Genomic DNA, 18,852 nt, shown 5'->3' on the forward strand with positions numbered 1-18,852 from the left:
GAAGCCAAGGTAGCCTCTATTGTGAAGGAGAGGTGGGAGAGCCACTTCTTTTCCCCAGCTGGGAAACCTCATACCTCATCCTGAATTTCCTGACTTGGGAGGGGGGAAGGTGTTGAACCTCACTGAGACTACCGTGATCAGTGCCCATTTTCCCCTTACAAACCTCTTTTAGCTTTTGTTTTAATGCCCTTGGTCTCTAGTGGCCCCGCTGAGGCCTCCACTTCTGTGAGAAGCCTGGGCGGGGTTTCTATGAGTGAGAGGCAGACCATGCTGCCTGAGAGTCTGGGCGGGAGCAGGAGAGGGAATTTGTGGAGGCGATAGCCATTTTTGTTGGGGGGAGGGGGGAGCTGATCAGGACCTACCTGGGGAAATAAAGTCAAGGAGTGACAGGCAGGGGTGATGGTTTAGCTAGAATGTGCTGATACCCCCAGCTGCTTCCCCTGATGGGCTGGGGCGGTATCTCTAATCCTGAACTGGAGAGGAGCTGGCTGGACTCTATCTACACTTTTTCTTTTTGAATCTGGCCTTTATCCTCTTCTTTCTAGCAGCCCATGGATGTCCAGCGGAATTGCCTAAAATAAGTCTGATACCCAGGGCTGATCATCGTACTGTAGGCTGGGCAGAGCTAGGGCTGTCCCAGGCTCTCAGGTGGGCTTTCTCCCCATCACCGGCCTCTCGGGACACCAGAGCTGGCACCCTCTACCCTGAATCCTAGCACCCTCTGGGAGCTTTGATATAGCATGTCTCTGAGCTACAGCAGTTAGTCTGCAGACAAGCACATGTCAGAGTGGCCTTTGTGCCCATTCTTGAGCTCAGTACCTTGGAGGTTACAAAAAAGTTCAAAAATCCCCAGCATTTATTGTCACTATGTGCCAGAAACTTTATACGCTATCTCATTTATTTCTCTGATAACCCCAAGAGGTAGGTATTATTAGCTCATTATTCTTTTTTGTTTAATTTAATTTTTATTTATTTGAAATTATTTTTAAATTGAGATATAATTAACATATAACATTGTGTAAGTTTAAGGTGTGCAATGTGTTCACTTGATATATTTATATATCGCAATATAGATCATTGTTCTTATTTTACAGAAAAGAAATATATGTGTATGTAATTACCTCAAATTCTGTAACTAACTAGTAAGCAGTGGAGCCAGGATTTGAAGACACTTTAGAATGCCAAAGCCTTTGCTCTGGGTCACTACACTAGCTAGGGGTCCAAGGTGAGACTAGCCTTGAAGGGAATGAAATGGAGGTTGCAGGGTGGTGACTTGTTATCATTCATTGAGCGTGAATTTTGTGCTTGACACTGTGCTAAGTATTCTACATACACTAGTTCATTCAATCTGTGTAACAACCCCATGAGGCTAGTACTATTATCCCCACTGTACTGATGTGGAAAGTGAGGCTCAGGGAGGTTAAGCGGCTTGTCCGAAGTGACCCAGCTAGTGAGTGACAGGGCCAAGACTTGAACTCAGGTTGGCCAGAGCTCCTAACTGCTAGTCTTCACCTTCCTGCTCTAGAGGAGCCTCCACTTACTGGAAAGGCCCAAGGGCACAGGAAGAGCCCCATTGCCCTCTTGGACCAGCCCTCCCCCACCTTCCAAGGGGAGCTAGAGGCTACGGCTCCCTGGGCCTCTGACATCCGAGGCTGGGGTGGGGGTATAGTGTCTCCAGCTGTGAAGACTCAGCCTCATGGACACCAGCCCTTGGTTTGCTGGGCTCAGGGTGCCACTTGGCATCTTCTAGATGTCCGTGGGGCTGGATAGGAGCTTCCAGCAGCCCTGCCTGGATAAGGGGCTGCAGGCTTTGCACTGCAGACCTACAGAGGCACTGCTTTTCTCGCCCTCAGGCCCTGGCCTGTAGTCTACATTTCCTCATTGCCCCTCTTCACTGGCCCCTCCCTAAGTCTGGTGATCATTGGAGCCCTTGCACAACTACCTACTTTCAGCCTGTATTCAGCCTACAGACCAAACTGAAGCCCTGTAGCTCTGAGACACCCCCCCCCACACACACCCAGGGCAGGGGAGGATTTTAAAACATCATTTTCTCAGTCATTCCTCTTTTTCTGAAATTTTCCTTTCCCCAGCTTGGAGCTAATAGATAGGTATTACCCAGGGGGTTCAAAAGATTTAGGAATCTCCTCTGATAGGCTCCCCTTGGTGTATGTGGATTTTAAGCACTTTGGGTCTTATTCACCCCCACTCCCCATCTTTCCAAAAGCCTCCATCAAAAGGCAGCAGGATCATGACTTTGCTGCTACCGTAAATTGGAGGCTTAGGCCTATTTATTTATTTCGTTTCATTGTTTTCAAATTTTAAAATATTGTTCCTTTTTATAGATATAAAAATAATACTTTTGAAATTCAAATAAGACAAGAATGTATTAAGTGAACACTTCCCTTCCTCGCTCCCCTAATCCCACCCACCCCCTCACAAGATCACTGGTAACCACTTGGTGCAGATTTTTCTGGTCTTTATTCTTGTGTATGTTTCCTTTTCTTAAATAAAAATGGAATCACCCTATAAATAAAGTTTATTACTCACTTTTCCCCCATGATATTGCACAGACTTCTTTTACAAGAACGTTTGTACGTTATTTGTATAATTTTAAAATTTCAATTTAAACAATAAAAAAATCACAAAGATTTTCCCCGTGTCGTTAAATATTTTTCTACAACGTCATGTTTAATGGTACTGTATGAATGAACCATAAGGTATCTAACTAATTCCCCATTTGCGTTGTTTCCAATTTCTTACACAAAGCTGTCGTGAATATCTTTGTCCATATATTTGTGGCCACTCGTGTGGCTCTTTGTAGGGATGGAATGCTGGGAAGGGAATGGCTGGGTCAGAGGGTGTCAGAGGCACATCACAGGAGTGATAGTTTGCCCTCCGGAAGGCTGGCGGGGCTCTGAAAGCTCGTTGGGCTTCCCACTCAACATCTTCAACCTGTCTGAGCTTGTTTCCTCCTCTGTAAATTGGGAAGATGATGGTACTACCTCAGTGGGAGGGGGATAGCATGAGGATCACAGGAGAGATACATGCAAAGCGCGTGGAGCCCAGCACACATGTCGCTGCTTACGAAATGACAGCAACTATTCAGTACCACTACGGCGGTGAGGCCATTTGGGCTGCCCGAAGCCACTAAGGGTAGTGGGACGAGTGCAGCTGAGAACAAAGCTCACACTCCAGTTTGCCCTCCCTAGTGCAGTTAATGCCGGAGAACCAAAGGAAGCCAGGAGTCTCCAGCCCACCTCCCAGGAGATGGTGTAGCTTCAGTGGGCACGCGGTGGGACCCAGGAAGAGGTGACCTCAGAGGGAAGGTCCTGCTCACTGCAGATCTCCCTCTCTTGGACAGCCCTCGGAGCAGGCCCTTTGTCGTGGGGTGCGGGGGGCAGGGTGGGCAATGAATAGTTCTAGGAAGAGGGGAATAGCTACCCCCCACCCTCAGACCCCAGCAAGCTGGTGGCCACGGGAGCCAGTGCTCTGAGGAGGGCTGGTTAGTGGTCAGCAGGGTCAAGGGCACTGAGCATCTTTGGGGAAGGGACAGACGGCCCTGACAGTGGAGAACATTTTGCTGAGTCCAGCTTTGAAGGAGACTGGTCTGTTCCACCCGCCCGCCCGCCCAACGCTCTCTCCATAGGAAAGATAACCGGAGACGGTAATTTAGTTCTACCTGTTTATTGCTACCAACCCATCTCCCTTCACCCCCCTCATATTTACACCCAAACCGCTCCCCCAAGATGGCTTCTACCAGAGTTCCTGGGACTAGGTCCAAAAGTGTCCACTAAACAGGCAGTCCAAGACATGGCGGGCACTGTTTGCCCTCAGGCCAGTTGGGCCCCAGGAAAGGGTTACTCTGGGAATTCTGGGCATGGACTTGGCACTGGGGTCAAGTACCAGGATCCTTGACTCTCCCTCCCCTTCTGGAGCTCAAGGTCCATCAAAACCTTTAGCAGAGTAAAGGTGGGACAGTGGACTCCCCAGTATCAAGCTTTGTGCTTTCTTTGCTTGTAAGGACCCACAGGAGAGGCCAAGTCTTGCTTCTGAGGGGCCGGTCTGCCCTTGGAAGTCAGGTCGGGCCATCTGCCATTGGCCTTGGGAGAAGTGTCATTTAAGGGGCTGGGAGTGGAAGGGGAGGGCGCTTGTTGTCTGAGGTGTGGGCATTGTTTTAAGCTGGGGGAGTTGCAGCTTGGCTTGAGTTACGTGGGGAAGTATGGAACGGATGAGCAGGAGATGTTTCATTTGGGAGCCCAAGGCCCCTCCAGCCCCCTTAGTAAGCCCCACTGGTGTCCTGGGCCACAGGTAACAGGACAGCAGACGTTTAATATCACAGAATGTCAGAGTTGGCCCTCAGCAACTATCCATTCTTATTCTGACCTGTCCTAGACCCAGATTGAGGAAGGCACTCAGTTCAAGTGGCACAGTGATTTAGTGGCTAAGTAGGAAAGATACATGTACATGTGGCTTCAAACCTTATTTAGAGAATCTGGATTCACCTGTGATCAATTAGAGTCCTTTTCGATGACCAGGTTTCCCTAGGGTATTGAGATTGACCTGAACCACCGACTCGGCCCCCTTTTCAGGAGCAGCGCGACAGGGGAAGGTGGTGTGGAGGCAAGGAGGGTTTGGAGGCCTTGGTGGTGAGGGGCATGGGCCCGGTGCCCCCTCAGTGCCCCCCTGCTCTGGCCGCAGCTGGAAGGGCTGTGCTGTCAAGTAGCTGGTGGAGGGAGGCGGCCCGGCTTCGGCGGCTCAGCTTGTCGTGCACTCCAGCCGCGCCTGTAGGGCTCGGCTGGCCTCTGCTGACCTAGGCACCCCTGGGGGAGCGGGGCCGGGCTCGGTGCCAGTCCTCCGGCCCGGGGCCACCGCGGAAGGCTGGGTCCAGCCCCGCGGCCTGGGCTGCTCAGGCCCAGCCTCGGCCCACACTGCTGCCTCAAGGTGCCCCGGCCAGGGAGAGGCCGTGTAGCTGCTCCTCGGCACCCGCCAGCTCTGCTTCGTCGCGCCCGCTCTCTGAGCCCTCGAAGCAGCCCGAGTCACGCGGGATGTCCACCTTGGGCTCTGCCACCGTGTGCGCCACTGGCTCCTGGCCGCTCTCGGCGCCCTCTTCCGCCTCCTCGCTGCCGGCTGCCAGGGGCCAGGGAGGGAGAGGAATGTGGGGGGCTTGGCCCTTAGCTGGGAGGGGCTTCAGAAACCCTGGGGGCCCCATGTGGGTGGAGGGACCCTGGGAAGCCCGCTGGAGGCCGTCTCTTCTTCTGGTCACCCACCACCAAGCACCCCTGCCCTTTCTCGGCCCTTCTGGTGGGAGTGGTTTCCAGGCCAGCTCTCCCGCCCAGGAGCTCAAGCTTCTTCAGCACTGAGCTAGTAGCCAGGACACCTGCTCTTGAATCGTGGCTCTGTCATTACCCAACGTGAAGGCCTCGAGTCCATGCCGTATCTTCTCCGGCCCTAAGTCTCCCGTTTGATCCCAAAGGGGGTTGAGCCCGATCGTTCCTAAAACCCCTTCTCATCACAAGCTCTGCCCGAGACTGGAATTCAAGTGTGGAAAGTGCCTGCGCACTGCAGAGGGCTGCTGGGGCAGGACCCGGGCAGGCCTCTCCGCCTAACATGCCCAACTCCAGCGCTCACGCCCCCTCCCCCGCTCCTAAGGCCACTCACTGTCGTAGTCCAGCAGCAGCTCAGCAGCCGTGAGAAGCTTGGCCCGATGCTGTGGGTCCATGATATTCAGCTCATTGAGGTGTGTTTCCCGCAGCTCTTTGAAGTCCTCCAGCGTCTGGTAGCCATTGAGCAGCAGGGTGGACGTGTGCTCCTGTGGGCAGAAGCAGGCCACCAGCGCGGCCGCTTACAAGCTGCCCCCACCTACGACCTGTCTCTCCCCGCAGAGCTGACCTGCCCTGGCCCCCATCCCTTGCTCCTAGACACTAGACTAGGTCCCAGCTCAAACCTCAAGGCCGATGCGCTCCAGCAGCTCATGCAGAGTCTTGGGCTTGGGCCTCTTGCCCTTGCTCTGTCGGCGGCTGGGGCGGGCAGGTCCCACAGCCTCCTCGGGCAGCACGTCCACGTAGATGAACTTGAAAGAGCCCAGCCTGCCATTGAGCAGGCCCAGCCACGTGCCCACAGGCGGCTTTTCGATGATCTGGATCACATCTCCCTTCTGTGGGAGGAGAGCAGAGCAGAACAGAGTGGGGGCAAGGTGGCCCCTTGGCCTCCTGTACCCTCTACCTGTATGGGGTACAGCCTGCCAGTCTCAGCAGGGGCCTGGATGCCAACCTTACCTGCAGTTTCAGTGAGTCATGGTCATACGGGCTGGGAGTGAAGTCGGTGTGGACTCGTGCCCGGCCACAGAAGGGCCCTGTGTACTGGGGGGCAGGTGGTTCCTCCCCGAAGCTGCCAGAGCCTGGGCTGGGGCTGCAGAGCTCACTGCCTGCAGGAAATGGGGCAGGGAGGAAGGTCACCTTTGTCCCCGGACAGCTGCGGCAGTGCCCAGCAGGTACCTTCCACGGGGTCTGGCTAGAAATCCCAAGGATACATGCTGGGGAAGAAAACTGAGCTCTAGTAAGGCTCACACTGCAGAAGGGATTCTGACCCAACCCCTCTGCCACCCCGAAGGAGCATAGCTTCCCTCCTGGCATCCCAGGCATGAAAATAGTTGACCATAGAAGGAGGAATGGCTCACAGATCAAAGACTGGGCAAATGGGAAGGGTCTCTAGAGAACAACTGGGCCAACACCCCAATGAACAGATGAGGAAAACTGAGGCCAGACAGGCCAAGTGACCTGCCCAAGGCCTCTCACCTTATAATTGGCAGCACTGGGTCTGTTAGACTCCAGGCTTCCTGACTCCCACTCCAGTGCTCCTGGAAGCCACCTTCCACCCAGGAAGCCACATCGTGCATCAGTATTTTACTTTCTCTACTCAATAAGACTCTGTGTCGAGTTACAACATCACACGGAAACTCAAGACTTTCTCTCTGGGAAGGGCAGGATGAGGGCCTAAGTGGCTTTCAATGGGGATAGGGAGGTGTCTTTGGAGCCAGAGAAAGATCAGAGGACTTGGAACTAATCCGAAGGGAGAGAACGACAATGCCTCTGTAGGTCTGCAGCGCAAAGCCTGCAGCCCCTTGTCCAGGCAGGGCTGCTGGAAGCTCCTGTCCAGTCCCACGGACATCTAGAAGATGCCAAGTGGCACCCTGAGCCCAGCAAACCAAGGGCTGGTGTCCATGAGGCTGAGTCTTCACAGCTGGAGACCCTATTCCCTCACCCGAGCCTCGGATGTCAGAGGCCCAGGGAGCCGTAGCCTCTAGCTCCCCTTGGAAGGTGAGGGAGGGCTGGTCCAAGAGGGCAATGGGGTTCTTCCTGTGCCCTTGGGGCCCTCCAGCAAGTGGAGGCTCCTCTAAGGCAGAACTAAGTTCAAGCCTGGGTCACCTTGGGCAAGTCACTTAACCTCCCTGAGCCTCAGTTTTCACATCAATAAAGTGGGGATAATAATAGTACCGGCCCCATGAGATTGTTGTGAAGATTTAACGTGAAGAGGGCTGGGAAAGGTCCCAGCAGGCTGACAGTAAAGGTTCATTTCTCTTTACCACCCCCTCCCAGACCCCGCCCTTTCCTCTAGACTCAGCAGGTGTGCCCCTCCTCCCCTCCTCACCTGTGGATGCCTGGCGGCTGAGTGCTGGGAGCTGCGTCTCCTCTTGCTCAGAAAAGGCCAGCGCCATCTTCTCAGGGCCGGGGCTGTCCAGGCTGCAGTCCGGAGACGTCGGGGAGGCTGAGCCCTCCTCCAGAGTATCTCCCTGGAGGGGAGGAGAGGCAGCAAGCCCTGAGCAGCCCCGGGTGCAGAGGAAATGGGCCTGGGCTCCAGGGAGAACTGGGGCCTGGCTGGAGCCCCAGCTCTGCCTCTTGCGGGCTGCATGGCGCCCTCTGGGCCCTAGTTTCCTCTTTCGTGAAGTGGGACTGACAGTCCTTGCCCTGCCCACGTCATGGAATGAGGCTCAACGGGGGTGCTGTGTGAATGCACTTTGTCAGCTCAAAGTGCCAACTTACACACAGAAAAGGCCTCAGTGCCAGAACTGAGACTCAGAGCTGTTACTAGGGCGTAGCCAGGCAGACCACGGCGCTGGAGAGTCACTACTTTTGACTGTGCTCCTATGTGCCAGACAGAGGATTTCATTTAATCCTCACTTGAGGATATGTGCTCCATCGTCCCAAGTTTACAGATGAGCAGTAATGGAGGAACGTTCCCGAGGCCACGCAGGAGCCCACAGACAAGTCGGTCTGACACTAGGGCTCCTGGGCCTCCCCACACCTCAGTGCGGTGGTAACTTTCACAGATGACTCAGTGGCAATAAAAGCCCTGATCTGTAGAAGTTGCCAGCTCCTGTACTGTAAATATTCCCCACCGTGGCCAACAGAGAGCTACCACTCTGGTGTCACTGAATGAGTAGCATCATCGGCTATTTCCACCCCCCAAAGACTGTAGATGCCAGTAACCTCAAGGGCACAGAGGACAGTGAAAGGTAGTACAAGAATTAGGAAATAAGTTTTGAAGACTGACTTTAGTCTTTTTATTTTTAAAATATAGATTTAATTCTAAGTTGGTAGAAGTTAATTTTCAGTAATGGTTGTATCTCACACCTGGCTCACAAAATTCCCGAAAATTTGACCAACTGCTATCCAGAGCTGGCATGAGCCAGTTAGCACACTGCTGCCAGGGCACCTCCTCCAAGAACCAGGAGCAAACCAGACTCGCTGTGTCACTTTAGCAACTTGGACGTGCCTGCCCCACAGCTGTGTGTTCTGCCCTCCCTCCCTGGGCCAAAGCCAGCCTTCTCGATTTTCTTTCATAGGGCCTCTTTGAATCAAGCCTTCCCAATCACAGGGGCTGGTTCCAAGCAAAAGTTTGCGGTGGATGAATTTGCGCTATGTGATCTCATCTCCTCAGACCTGCCTGCCCAGGAAGCTCCTGTTACCCAGAACTTCATCCCTCCTCAGACCCCACTACTGCTCCCTCAGGACCATACCTTCCTGCCATGTCCATGGCTGAGGGAGCTCCCTTCCCAAGGTGACCTTCCTGCTTGTATGGGGCCAGGCATCATTACCGGAGCGTGGCTGTCACAGTGGCCGTGCTCAAAGCCTACCAGAGCGGTGCCTGTCCTCCCTGTCCCCTCTCCCATGGGTCCCAGGCCTCACCATCTCCTCCGACAGGGCCTTCACCATCATCTTGCCCATCTTCCTGTTCATGGTTCGGGAAATCACGGCCCTCCACTTCTTCCCCAGCTTTTTGCTGCTCTTTCCAGCATCCTCTGGGGGCGGAACACCTGAGTCATCTTCTGGAATCTGTGACAATAAATGTGCAGGTCCAGGAACCCTGGTGACCATGTCTGGGTCCACGACTTGGGAGCAGAAGGCGGCTTTTGGGTCCTGGCAGATGCTGGAGGGGTGGGAAAGAGAGCTCCCCATCCCTTCCCTTTTAGCCCCAGACCTGTCCTAGGCCCTATTCGTTTGTATTTAAATTGGCCCTATTCATTTGCATTTAAATTGACAATTAATTTGCAATCGAAAAGAATGCAGGTGAGGTTTTAGGGCCCAGAATTTTGCTGGGTGAGAGATGTGGGCCCATTGTATTTAAAAAGACTTTGCCTCAACAATCCTAAAAGGGTCTTCCCCCCACCTCCCCACCATTACCCCACCCAGGGCCGGCAACCAGATCCCCCCAAGGAGGCTCTGAAACTCACATTATCATCCAGATTAAATTCCTTCTCGCTCACCACTGGGGAGCTGGGTTTGGATTTGGCAAAATCTTTGAAGCTGCTGGAGCGCTGAAGCGAGAGCTGGAAGAAGCAGAGGTGTTGCCATCAGTGGCACTAAAAATGGTGGCCGAGTAAGGAGCAAAAAGCTGTCCCTGCTCCCAACACACCGCATGTACCCCAGGGCTGGACAGGGCCACGGGGCTAAGGAGGTGAAGCTACACGACGCCCTGCTGGCTACCGGGCTTCATCCTGTTCTTTAGCTGTGAGCGGCCCCTAAAGCAGGCCGCAGAGCAAGCTCCTCGCCTCAGGAGCCTCCACCCCGGTCAGGCCTCAGACTAAGCCCGGCTTTCCACCAGTACCTGAAGTCTGGTCCCCAGAACCCTGTGGTGAAAGACTAAATGAGTCTGAGTAAACGCGTATCTCCTACTGGAGACATATCTCAGCACGAACCGCAGCATCACCTTTATTTATATAACAGGGCAAACCCTCCCAAACCCCGCAGCCTGGCCTCCAGACTCTGTCTTCCCCAAGCATGGTTTCCTGTGATGGTGATCGTGGCAAACACACTGGGGCCTCCAGGCTGATGCATCTGTGTCCCAAGAAGAGGAAGACAATCCCCCCAGGGGCCAGTAAGACCTGGCATTACGCGTTCTGGAAAGCCACAGGACAGACTGATTCAGAGAAGGTTTCCCCGCAGATTTGAGACACAAATGATTGGGTTGAATATCGTAAAAGAAAGCTGCCATTTTCTCTGTCTTCATCTCTGCTTTTAACTTAACTTAGCTGCTAATGCGACGAGCTGGCTACACTAGACGTGTGCCAGTGTTCACAGACTTGTAGGCCCGACCTATTGTTTGTGCTGTGAATGAAAAATGCTGCCGGCCATATCAGCAAACAAAGGATGCTGCGGCCAGCGAGCCATCGACCACTACTGCTGCCCAGATGGTGAGCCCCGAGGGAACTCAGGATGGAGGCACACGGGCTGCCCTCTGTGAAGCCCCCAGTGGTGCACCCTGAGGAGACACAGGGTGGGAAAGATACTAGCCCTTATCTTCGCATAGCAAAGGAATGATTTCAATAAGCCCCGACTCTTGCATCTTCCCATACACAGAAAAGTGCTAAATTCAACTACTTGGGATATCTGGTTTCCTTGAACTAACAGTAAATCTTTTGATGTTCCCACTACCTGGTCTTTGCTGCAAAAACCCCTGTATATCCTGGCTTCTCCCTTACCTCTAGAGAGCAGTCCCTCAGAGCTCTCTGAGAGGCCGCCTCCGGGGCTTGAAGTCCTCAGAAAGTCTGCTGAATAAAGCATAATTCTCACCTTTTAGGTTATGCATTTTTTTTCAGTCGACAGTGCTGACAAGCCTGTTTTCAGGAAATGAGCTTTTCTTAACTGTACGTGCCACGCACATGGCAGAATACCAGGAGAAACCCGGGCCAGGTGAGGAGGGCCGACTTTAGACACAAGAGGTGGAGGCTGAGCCCGAATCAAGAGCAACAGTCAAGACCAGAGATACACACAGGAACCAGAGTTCACAGATGGCCAGACAGATAGAGCGGGTCGGCGGCAGACACCAGAGATAAGGGCTTGAGGAACCGAAGCCCCAAACCCGCTCAAAGCTGAAAGTTTCACATCCTCTTTCCTACAAAAGGGGGGTCCAGTGACAATCCCCCAGGGCAGGGGCAGTGTCACCTGCCCCCTCAGCATACACACAACTAGCCCCGGCTCCTGGGGACTGCAGCGGAACACTTCAGTTCTCTTGGTGGGTCTTGACCAAAAGCAAGTCGGCAGTCAGGGACAGCGGCCACACCTTCCTAGAGGTCACAGCAAGCTAGATGACCAGAAACTAGGTCAGTGGTCAGGCCAAGCAGACACCACCACCATGAAGGCCTCCTGGGTGAGGCACTTGCAGCCTCAGGGAGAAAGCCTCTTCCGCAGGATGCTGGGGAGCTGGGAAAGGGGGCTGAGGGGTTACAGGGAGGGGAAAGCACGGCGGTGGGGTGACTGCTCCTGTTCCCTGCCTCTCCTCCATCCTCCTTCCCTGGTTTTCCCTGCCCGCTATTCTTTCCTCTTTTTCTTCCTTGCTTTCCCCTTCTCTCCTCCACCTTCCATTCATTTCCTCCTCTTGTATGGCTAAGAGGCAGCTGCCTGGATAACTTCCTCCTTTTATTGCCTGGAAAAGAGGGAAGAGAGAGAGGATGGGCACCAGGCTGGCCTGGGCCCAAGGAGGGCAGGCTGGGGTGCTATTTTTAGGCCGATGGGGCCTATTGTGGCCTCCCCTCCACCCGTCCCAATCCCAGGAGTCTCCCCTGAAGCCCCAGGGACCAGTGATCCTGGAAAGCCAGCAGGAGGGCAGGCGTGGGGCTGGAGGTGGGCTTTGCTGAGGAAGAGTGGACTCACCGCCAGGCTGCCCTCTAATTGCAGTTCTTGCCTTTTTCTGTCATTAAGCTCAGTCGGGGTTGGGGGTGGCTGGGAAAGTGATTTTTGGCTCCTGGGACCTTGTGTCGGGGCCCCTCTGTCCCAGCTTTAGCTCAAAATGGGAGAAAACCACCTAAAAGGACCATGTGGGTGGCGCCGGGACATGGGCCTGGCAGGCCACTCCTCAGCCCAGGGACGGGGAAAGAACTAGACAAGTTCTTTGGGTGACTAAGGGTGAGGGCTGTTTGCCCTGGGGGGCCTCTTGCCCCGCCCACCTCTAAACTCAGGGGCGGCCTCAAATATCCTGAATGCCTTTCGGTGAACCTGAAGTGACCCCCCCCCCCCAGCCAGGTGTGAGTGGACATCCTTGGGCCCTTTTGGATTTTCTGCCTAGCCTCCCTTTAGGGTGAGACCTTCCTGGGGGTCCTGGGTGGGAGGTTGTACCGTACACGTCGGCCACTTTTTCATATCTAAGGGGAGGATATGGGCCTCTTGGAAAGAACTACTTTTTTGGCGTCACACATTGCTGAGTTCAGCTCTGGGATGTGTGGCCTTCGGTGAGTTATCTGACCTCCCCGAACATCAGTCTCTTCACCTGGTGTCGGCTAGCGAGAGTTCACATCTTGCTTCTGCCATTGACGAGCTGTGTAAAGCTGGGTCAATTCCTCAACTTCCCTGGGCTTCCGTTTCCTCATGGGTGAAATGAAGACCGGAGCACACACCTCACTGGGTTGTTGTGCGGATGACAGGGGTGAGCATGGGATGCAGCAGCCCCACGAGGCACGTTCAGGGAGGCTTACTTAGCCTTTCCAACAGCCCACCTCCAGGCTCTTAGCCCTTGCATTCCCCACCTGGAACACTCTGCCCTTCTCTGTGTCAACCATAGTTTTTCCCATCCTTCAGAATCCAGTTTAACTGGAAACAACTCAAATGCTCAGCAGCTGTAGAGTGGATTTGCAAATTGTGGCCGAGTCCCATGAGGGAAGAGCACATGGCAATGAGCTTCGTGCAACTCTCCCCAACAATACGGTGACTCTCACGGCTACACCGCTGGGCAGAAGGGACCCACCACCAGAGTATATTATATGGTTCCCCGTACAGAAAGTTCAAAACCCGGCAAAACTAATCCATGGAAGTCAGAAGAGTGGTGGCCTTTGGGCAGGGGCATGAGGGAAGCTTCTAGAGTGTTGGAAGTGTTCTGTTTGATCTGGGTGCTGCCTACATGGGGATGTTCACTGAATGGAACTCCACTGAGTGCTACATTTATGATTTATGCACTTTTTCTATGGATATTATACTTCAATAAAAAAGGTTTTTCAAATCCGGTTTTAAAGGCACTGCCCCCTGCAGGAAGCCTTCCCTGATCACCCCCTCAGAGCCTCACCCTGCCCCCACTGGCATCTTCTTCCCCTGCTTCCTAAGACCGAGCGCCCTCTGGGCACTGGGCACAGGCCTGTGCATGTGTGGGAATCCGGTAACGAGGGGTCAAACACCGCCCCTGTTCCCAGTGCCCTGCCAAGCACTTTGTGTGTGTCCGCTCACTTCAGCTTCACTGCAGCCCTGTCTTTACATCACGCTTCCCATCTGGGCACACAGAATCGGAGAAATGACGCATCCTAGGTGGAGTGGCACAGCTGACAGTGGGAGGAACAGGGCTTTGAACCCATGTCTGTGACTCTGGAAGCCCGTGCTTGTTCCTGTGCTCAGAGCTCAAGAAGTTGCCCCCTAGTATAGAAGTGGATTAAGGGCAATGGCGACTGCAAGCGTTGTTTGGAGGAAGCTACCAGGAGAGCAGGTGGGGGCATGGAGGAAGAAGGGCTCCGGAGGGCTTCGCGGAGAAGGAGGCACATTTGAGCTGGGCTGTAGCAGGGGAGCCAGGATTTCTCCAGGTGGAGTTGAGAAGGGTTTGTCAAGAGTGGGAGTTTGGGATGTTCCAAGCGTGGCGATGGAATGGTGGGTACGCCAGTGCTTGGGGTGGGCAGAGGAGCATAAAAGGCCACAGAAGGCCCTTGCCAGCCATGGCATCAGCCTGTGGGCAATGAGGAGCCACTGGAAATATGAATTGCATGCTGGTGTGGAGGGGGATGCCAGATGTGTGCTGTAGGAAGGGAGCCTGGGGGAAGTAGTGTGCTGGGATTGGGGAACAGAGGAGCAGGGAGAGACTGGAAGGACGGGACAGCTGCACACTCGAATGGGAGCCTTGATTCCTCTCCATTTCTCCTGGTGAGAGGTCTGGGATGTAGCGAAAAGTAGGGGTGTGATGGGGTAGGACCATCCTTAGGGGAGGTAGGTCCCAGGACAAACCCCTGTCGACTACCTACACTCCAACAGACCAAAGAGAGTGCAGAGAGACACTTGATGGAGGCAAAAGTCTCCAAAAGGCAGCCAAGGGGTATTGCTCCCCCCATCCCGGGCGTCTCCCCAATCCTTCATGATGCACAGCAGGTGACACATCCTGACCCCACCATCCTAGAGGGCCTGTTCCGACTCTGCTCTGCTGCTTTGAAGGTCACTCATCCCCTGGCCATCTGGACCTGCCCTGCAGAGCTCTCCTGCCGATAGGCTGAGTCTTTTATGCTCATCAGACTCTACCAGTGCTTTTGAGATCAGTAGGGAGACAAGAGAGTAGAGGGAGAAGGGGTCAAGACCCTGGACACCAACAAATCTTGGCTTAGATCCCTGCTCTGCAGTTTACTAGCTGTGTGACCTCGGGTAAGTCACTTCACCTCCCTGAGCCTCAGGCATAAAATGAAGACAATGCCTGCCCTACTTCACAAGGTTGTCGTGAAGAGCCAACGGGCTAAGGGATGGGTGGAGTGCACAGCACAGCACCTGGCACCTGCTGAGCTGTTAGGTGTTGTTTTCTCCACTTCAGGGCTGGGACCGAAGCTCGGTCCTTGCAGCGGGTTCCCCACCCCCACCCACGCCTGTAGCGTACACCCTCTCGTGGACACATGTACACATGTGACACAGTGCACTCACACGTATTGTTCCAGGCAATCCACACCCTCCTGAGGTGGGCAGATCAGGAACTATCTCCCTTTTCCGAGGTGACGAAACTTAGGCCCAAGAAAGGTCAGTGAACTGTCCAGGGTCCTACAGCTGGAACCTGGTAGATTCCAACTCTGCTTTCTTGTCCTCTGCCCAGCACATTCTCCACTTGGTAGGCCCGAAAGGAGGAGAGGGACAGGAAAGGGAGGCCTCTCTTGCCTTTGTGCTTTCCCTCCACCACGTCACCTTGGCCTCTGAGGGAAAGGGACTTGCCCGAGTCACAGTGCTGGAGCCACGCCGCTGCCTCCGGGCCTGGGGAAGATGCCGTCTCCACCTTCTGGAAAGTCGGCTTTTCTAAGGGCACTCCCATGGGATGGGCCTTGGAGAGTGGCTCTGGAGGCTGGCCCAGGCTCTGCAGGGGCGAGGTAGGCTTTGCCTGGACGATGCTGCCCTAGAGGACATGGTCCACAGAGTGCCACAATGGCCTTGACTCTCCGGGGAGAGGCCTGTGGGAAATCCCAGAGGCCCAGTCACCAAATACAGAATCTGGATAATGGAAGTGGGGAAAGAAGACGGGACTTCTGGCTTCTGTGAGCCTCTGGGCACTTCCACCTGAGGCGGCACAGCGTGCCAGCGTTGCAGTGTTAGCTCTTTCTCAGACTCTTTCCTCCAGCTCAGCTCCCCTGTGGTTTGGGGCCCAGCAGTGTGTAGGGCGGTCTCTGCTTCCCAGCCCCATCAGCCGGACAGCAAGGGGAAGTGGACCCACTCACTGAGCAGTGACAGCCAGTGGTAAGTCTGCCGGGGGCTGGCGCCGTGTGGGGCTTGGACAGGGGTGACAGAGCCTGTGAGAAGATTCATGAATCTCTTTCCCACCCGCCCACCTCCACTGCAACCTTAGAGAAGCAGTTGGAGTGGGGAGAGTACAGCTGGAAGTGGCAGCCACCCCAGGACCTGAGATGGGGCAGGATGTACACCCCAGTGCCCTGATGCTCGGCTTCTCAGCTGGTTCAGTCTCCGTCTGGAAGCTACTCCCCTGACAAAGGGGCTCCCCCACGGAGCACCTGAGCTGGGCTCCAGGGGAAACCAGTGGGGTGCAGTGAGGGCCTGGAGGCCCTGGACCTTGGCCTGTGGCTACGCCTGGCCTCTTGGACCTGGTTCAGGCCTGCTTTGGGATGGTCCTAGGCTCCTGCTGGATGTGCGGAACGTACTTGCTGATTGCCCGGGAGGATCTGACGATCGAGTCAAAAAATTAAGTCTAGAAATCCTCAGATCCAACTAGAGAAACCTAAATGTGGCAGAGCCTTCAAGGAATCTTCTAGTCTGGCCTCAAGACTCCAGGAAGATGAGCACCTCAGAATTTTTTCCTCCTCAGCCCTCCCTCCTACTCATCGTCTCAGCACCTTCATTTCTCATTCTTCACAAATAATTTCTCTCCACCTGGGAAGAACCTGTATGCCCCCAGCATCCCACTGCAGGTTTGGAGGCCCTTTCCTTAAATCTGGAAATCACGCTGGGCCCCATCTTCAGGTGGGCCCCCTCTCCTTTGGGCCCCGGGATCTACAACAGAGCTGAACCAAGTGAGCAGAGCCTGGGCTCTGGCCAAAGGGCGGGGGCCCTGGGAGCATCATGGCTCCTGGCTGGGCAGCCCAGTGGGGCCCTCTGAGTGAGATGGCTCCCAGTGGCGGGCCCGGTGTAGGGAACAGAGAATTAAGTACGGTCTTAGGGTTCAACGTGAGAATTGTATTTTATAATTCTCGAATTCTAGTCTAGGATTCTAGTCCCCAATTTTAAGTCTCTATCTTACCATCGTAGGGTTGAATCCTACAACTTTTAGACTTCTAAGAATGCATTCTGTAACTCCGTTTCTCTAGAATCTGTCTCTTCTGTACTTCTGTTACTCTAGTTACCTTTGGGCCCACGTCCCATGCCCTTGGGAGTATGGCCCTCACCTACAGACTCAACAGAAGGCCTTCAGCTCTTCCCACTTCCGTGAGTCCCGGAGAGGCTGGGTTGAGAGAGGGAAGGAAGCAGTGAGCTCCCAAAGATGCTCCTCACCTTTTTCTTCTGCGTGGGCTCCTTCTCGCTGGCGTTGGAGGGCTTACGGCGCAACATGGTCCTCTACCCTGGTGATGCTCCGCCCCTGCGCTCGTAGGTATCGAGATGCGGAGGCCTCTTGCTCAGCCTCGCCGGCACCGTCCAGGGGGCACGGCATGGACTGAGCCTCCGGCTGCCACTCTGACTGCTGCACTGGCAGCTTGGGGGTGCGGGCCATGGACACCCGGCGGCAGCAGCATACAGGAAGCCCCGTCACGTGACCTGCTCTTACAGCAATCGCAGCCCCTGCCGGCCCCTAGGGAGGAAGGAAGTCCCAGCTTCAGTCTCCAGAGATTCTGATGCAGACGGCTCTTGGGTTGAACAAGCAGAGAAAAGTCCCTACCCTGCCATCTCATGGCAACCATTGCCAGTCCTTCAGCCAGTCAACCTGACATACGGCCTACTCAAGCCCTTTATCTCACTGACCAGAGTCCCGAAACCGGAAGTGGGACCATCTCTCTGCCTGTGGGGCCAATGCTCCCAGTCACCTTGCATCGCCAAGGTCATCACTGCTATCAGTCCCTCTCCTATCACCCATAGCCATCACTCCTATCTACAGCCATCAGCCCTGAAGTCATCTCCACTGCTACTGGCACACCTACAGCCACCACTGCTAGAAAAACCATCCCTACAGCCATCACCCCTATAGTCATCACTGCTGCTATCACTGTCACAACCATCATCCTCTCGGCTGTTATCCTTACGGACATTACAGCCAGTCACTCCCATGACACTCTTACCCCACGACCATCATCCCTACAGCCATCACCCCTACAACCATCACCACACCCCTGCAGCCAACACCTTTCAGCTATCATCCCTGCAGTCATTCCCACTGCCATTAGCACCACTACAGCCATCACTGCTAAAACAACCACCCCTGTAGTCAACACCCCTCGGCCATCTGTCTCTATCTGCCTCACCACTGCCACTATCACCGGTACGGTGATCATCCTCATAGCTATCACCCTTACAGACACTATCACTATAGCCAGTCATGCCCACTGATGCCCTCACCCCTACAACCATAACTCCTAGAGCCATCTCTCCTCCACCATCACCCTGCAGCAGTCATCTCCACTGTCACCGGCACACCTGCAGCCGTTCTCACCAGAGCACTCACACCTAGAGTCAACATCCCTTGGCCATCACCACTTATATTTATCACCACCACAGCCATCAACATGAATAAAAAAGCAATTGCAACTCCACACCACCAGCAAATGTCCCTTTCAGCAGGCATTTCTCGAATGTCTATGTGCTAAGTTTAGAATGTTCGCTTTGTGGGTTATCTGTGGCAGATATTTTAATAACCTTAATTACTTTTTCTTATTACAAAAGCAATTCATATGCGTCATATACGATTTAGAAAACAAGGATAAACAAAATTCAAAAATTCTCCGAAATTATCTTCCATACTATTTGCATGAATATTTTTCTGTTTTTGAGCATTTAACCTCTCTCTCCCCCCCTCGTGTGTGTGTGTGTGTGTGTGTGTGTGTGTGTGTGTGTCTCTCTCTCTCTCTCTCTCTCTCTCTCTCTGCAGCATGATTTGCACAGAGAGCAGATCAGTGGTTTGGGGGATGGGGAGGGGAGGGAG

The 18,852-nt window shown here is 54.2% G+C and overlaps 1 protein-coding gene across 1 annotated transcript; it reads right to left on the reverse strand.

Annotated features, from left to right (window-relative positions):
* Positions 1-3,668: 3,668 nt before the first annotated feature.
* SASH3 (SAM and SH3 domain containing 3) lies at positions 3,669-18,617 on the reverse strand. The gene is made up of 8 exons (XM_067722768.1): positions 17,214-18,617; positions 9,731-9,826; positions 9,186-9,332; positions 7,648-7,789; positions 6,276-6,424; positions 5,945-6,154; positions 5,659-5,809; positions 3,669-5,127 (listed from the first exon to the last, which is right to left on the reverse strand). Exons 1-8 carry the CDS (start codon positions 17,268-17,270, stop codon positions 4,937-4,939), a joined length of 1,143 nt encoding a protein of 380 aa, XP_067578869.1. The 5' UTR covers positions 17,271-18,617; the 3' UTR covers positions 3,669-4,936.
* Positions 18,618-18,852: the final 235 nt, after the last annotated feature.

The sequence above is a fragment of the Pseudorca crassidens genome, chromosome X, assembly GCF_039906515.1.
Source record: "Pseudorca crassidens isolate mPseCra1 chromosome X, mPseCra1.hap1, whole genome shotgun sequence".
Taxonomy (NCBI): domain Eukaryota; kingdom Metazoa; phylum Chordata; class Mammalia; order Artiodactyla; family Delphinidae; genus Pseudorca; species Pseudorca crassidens.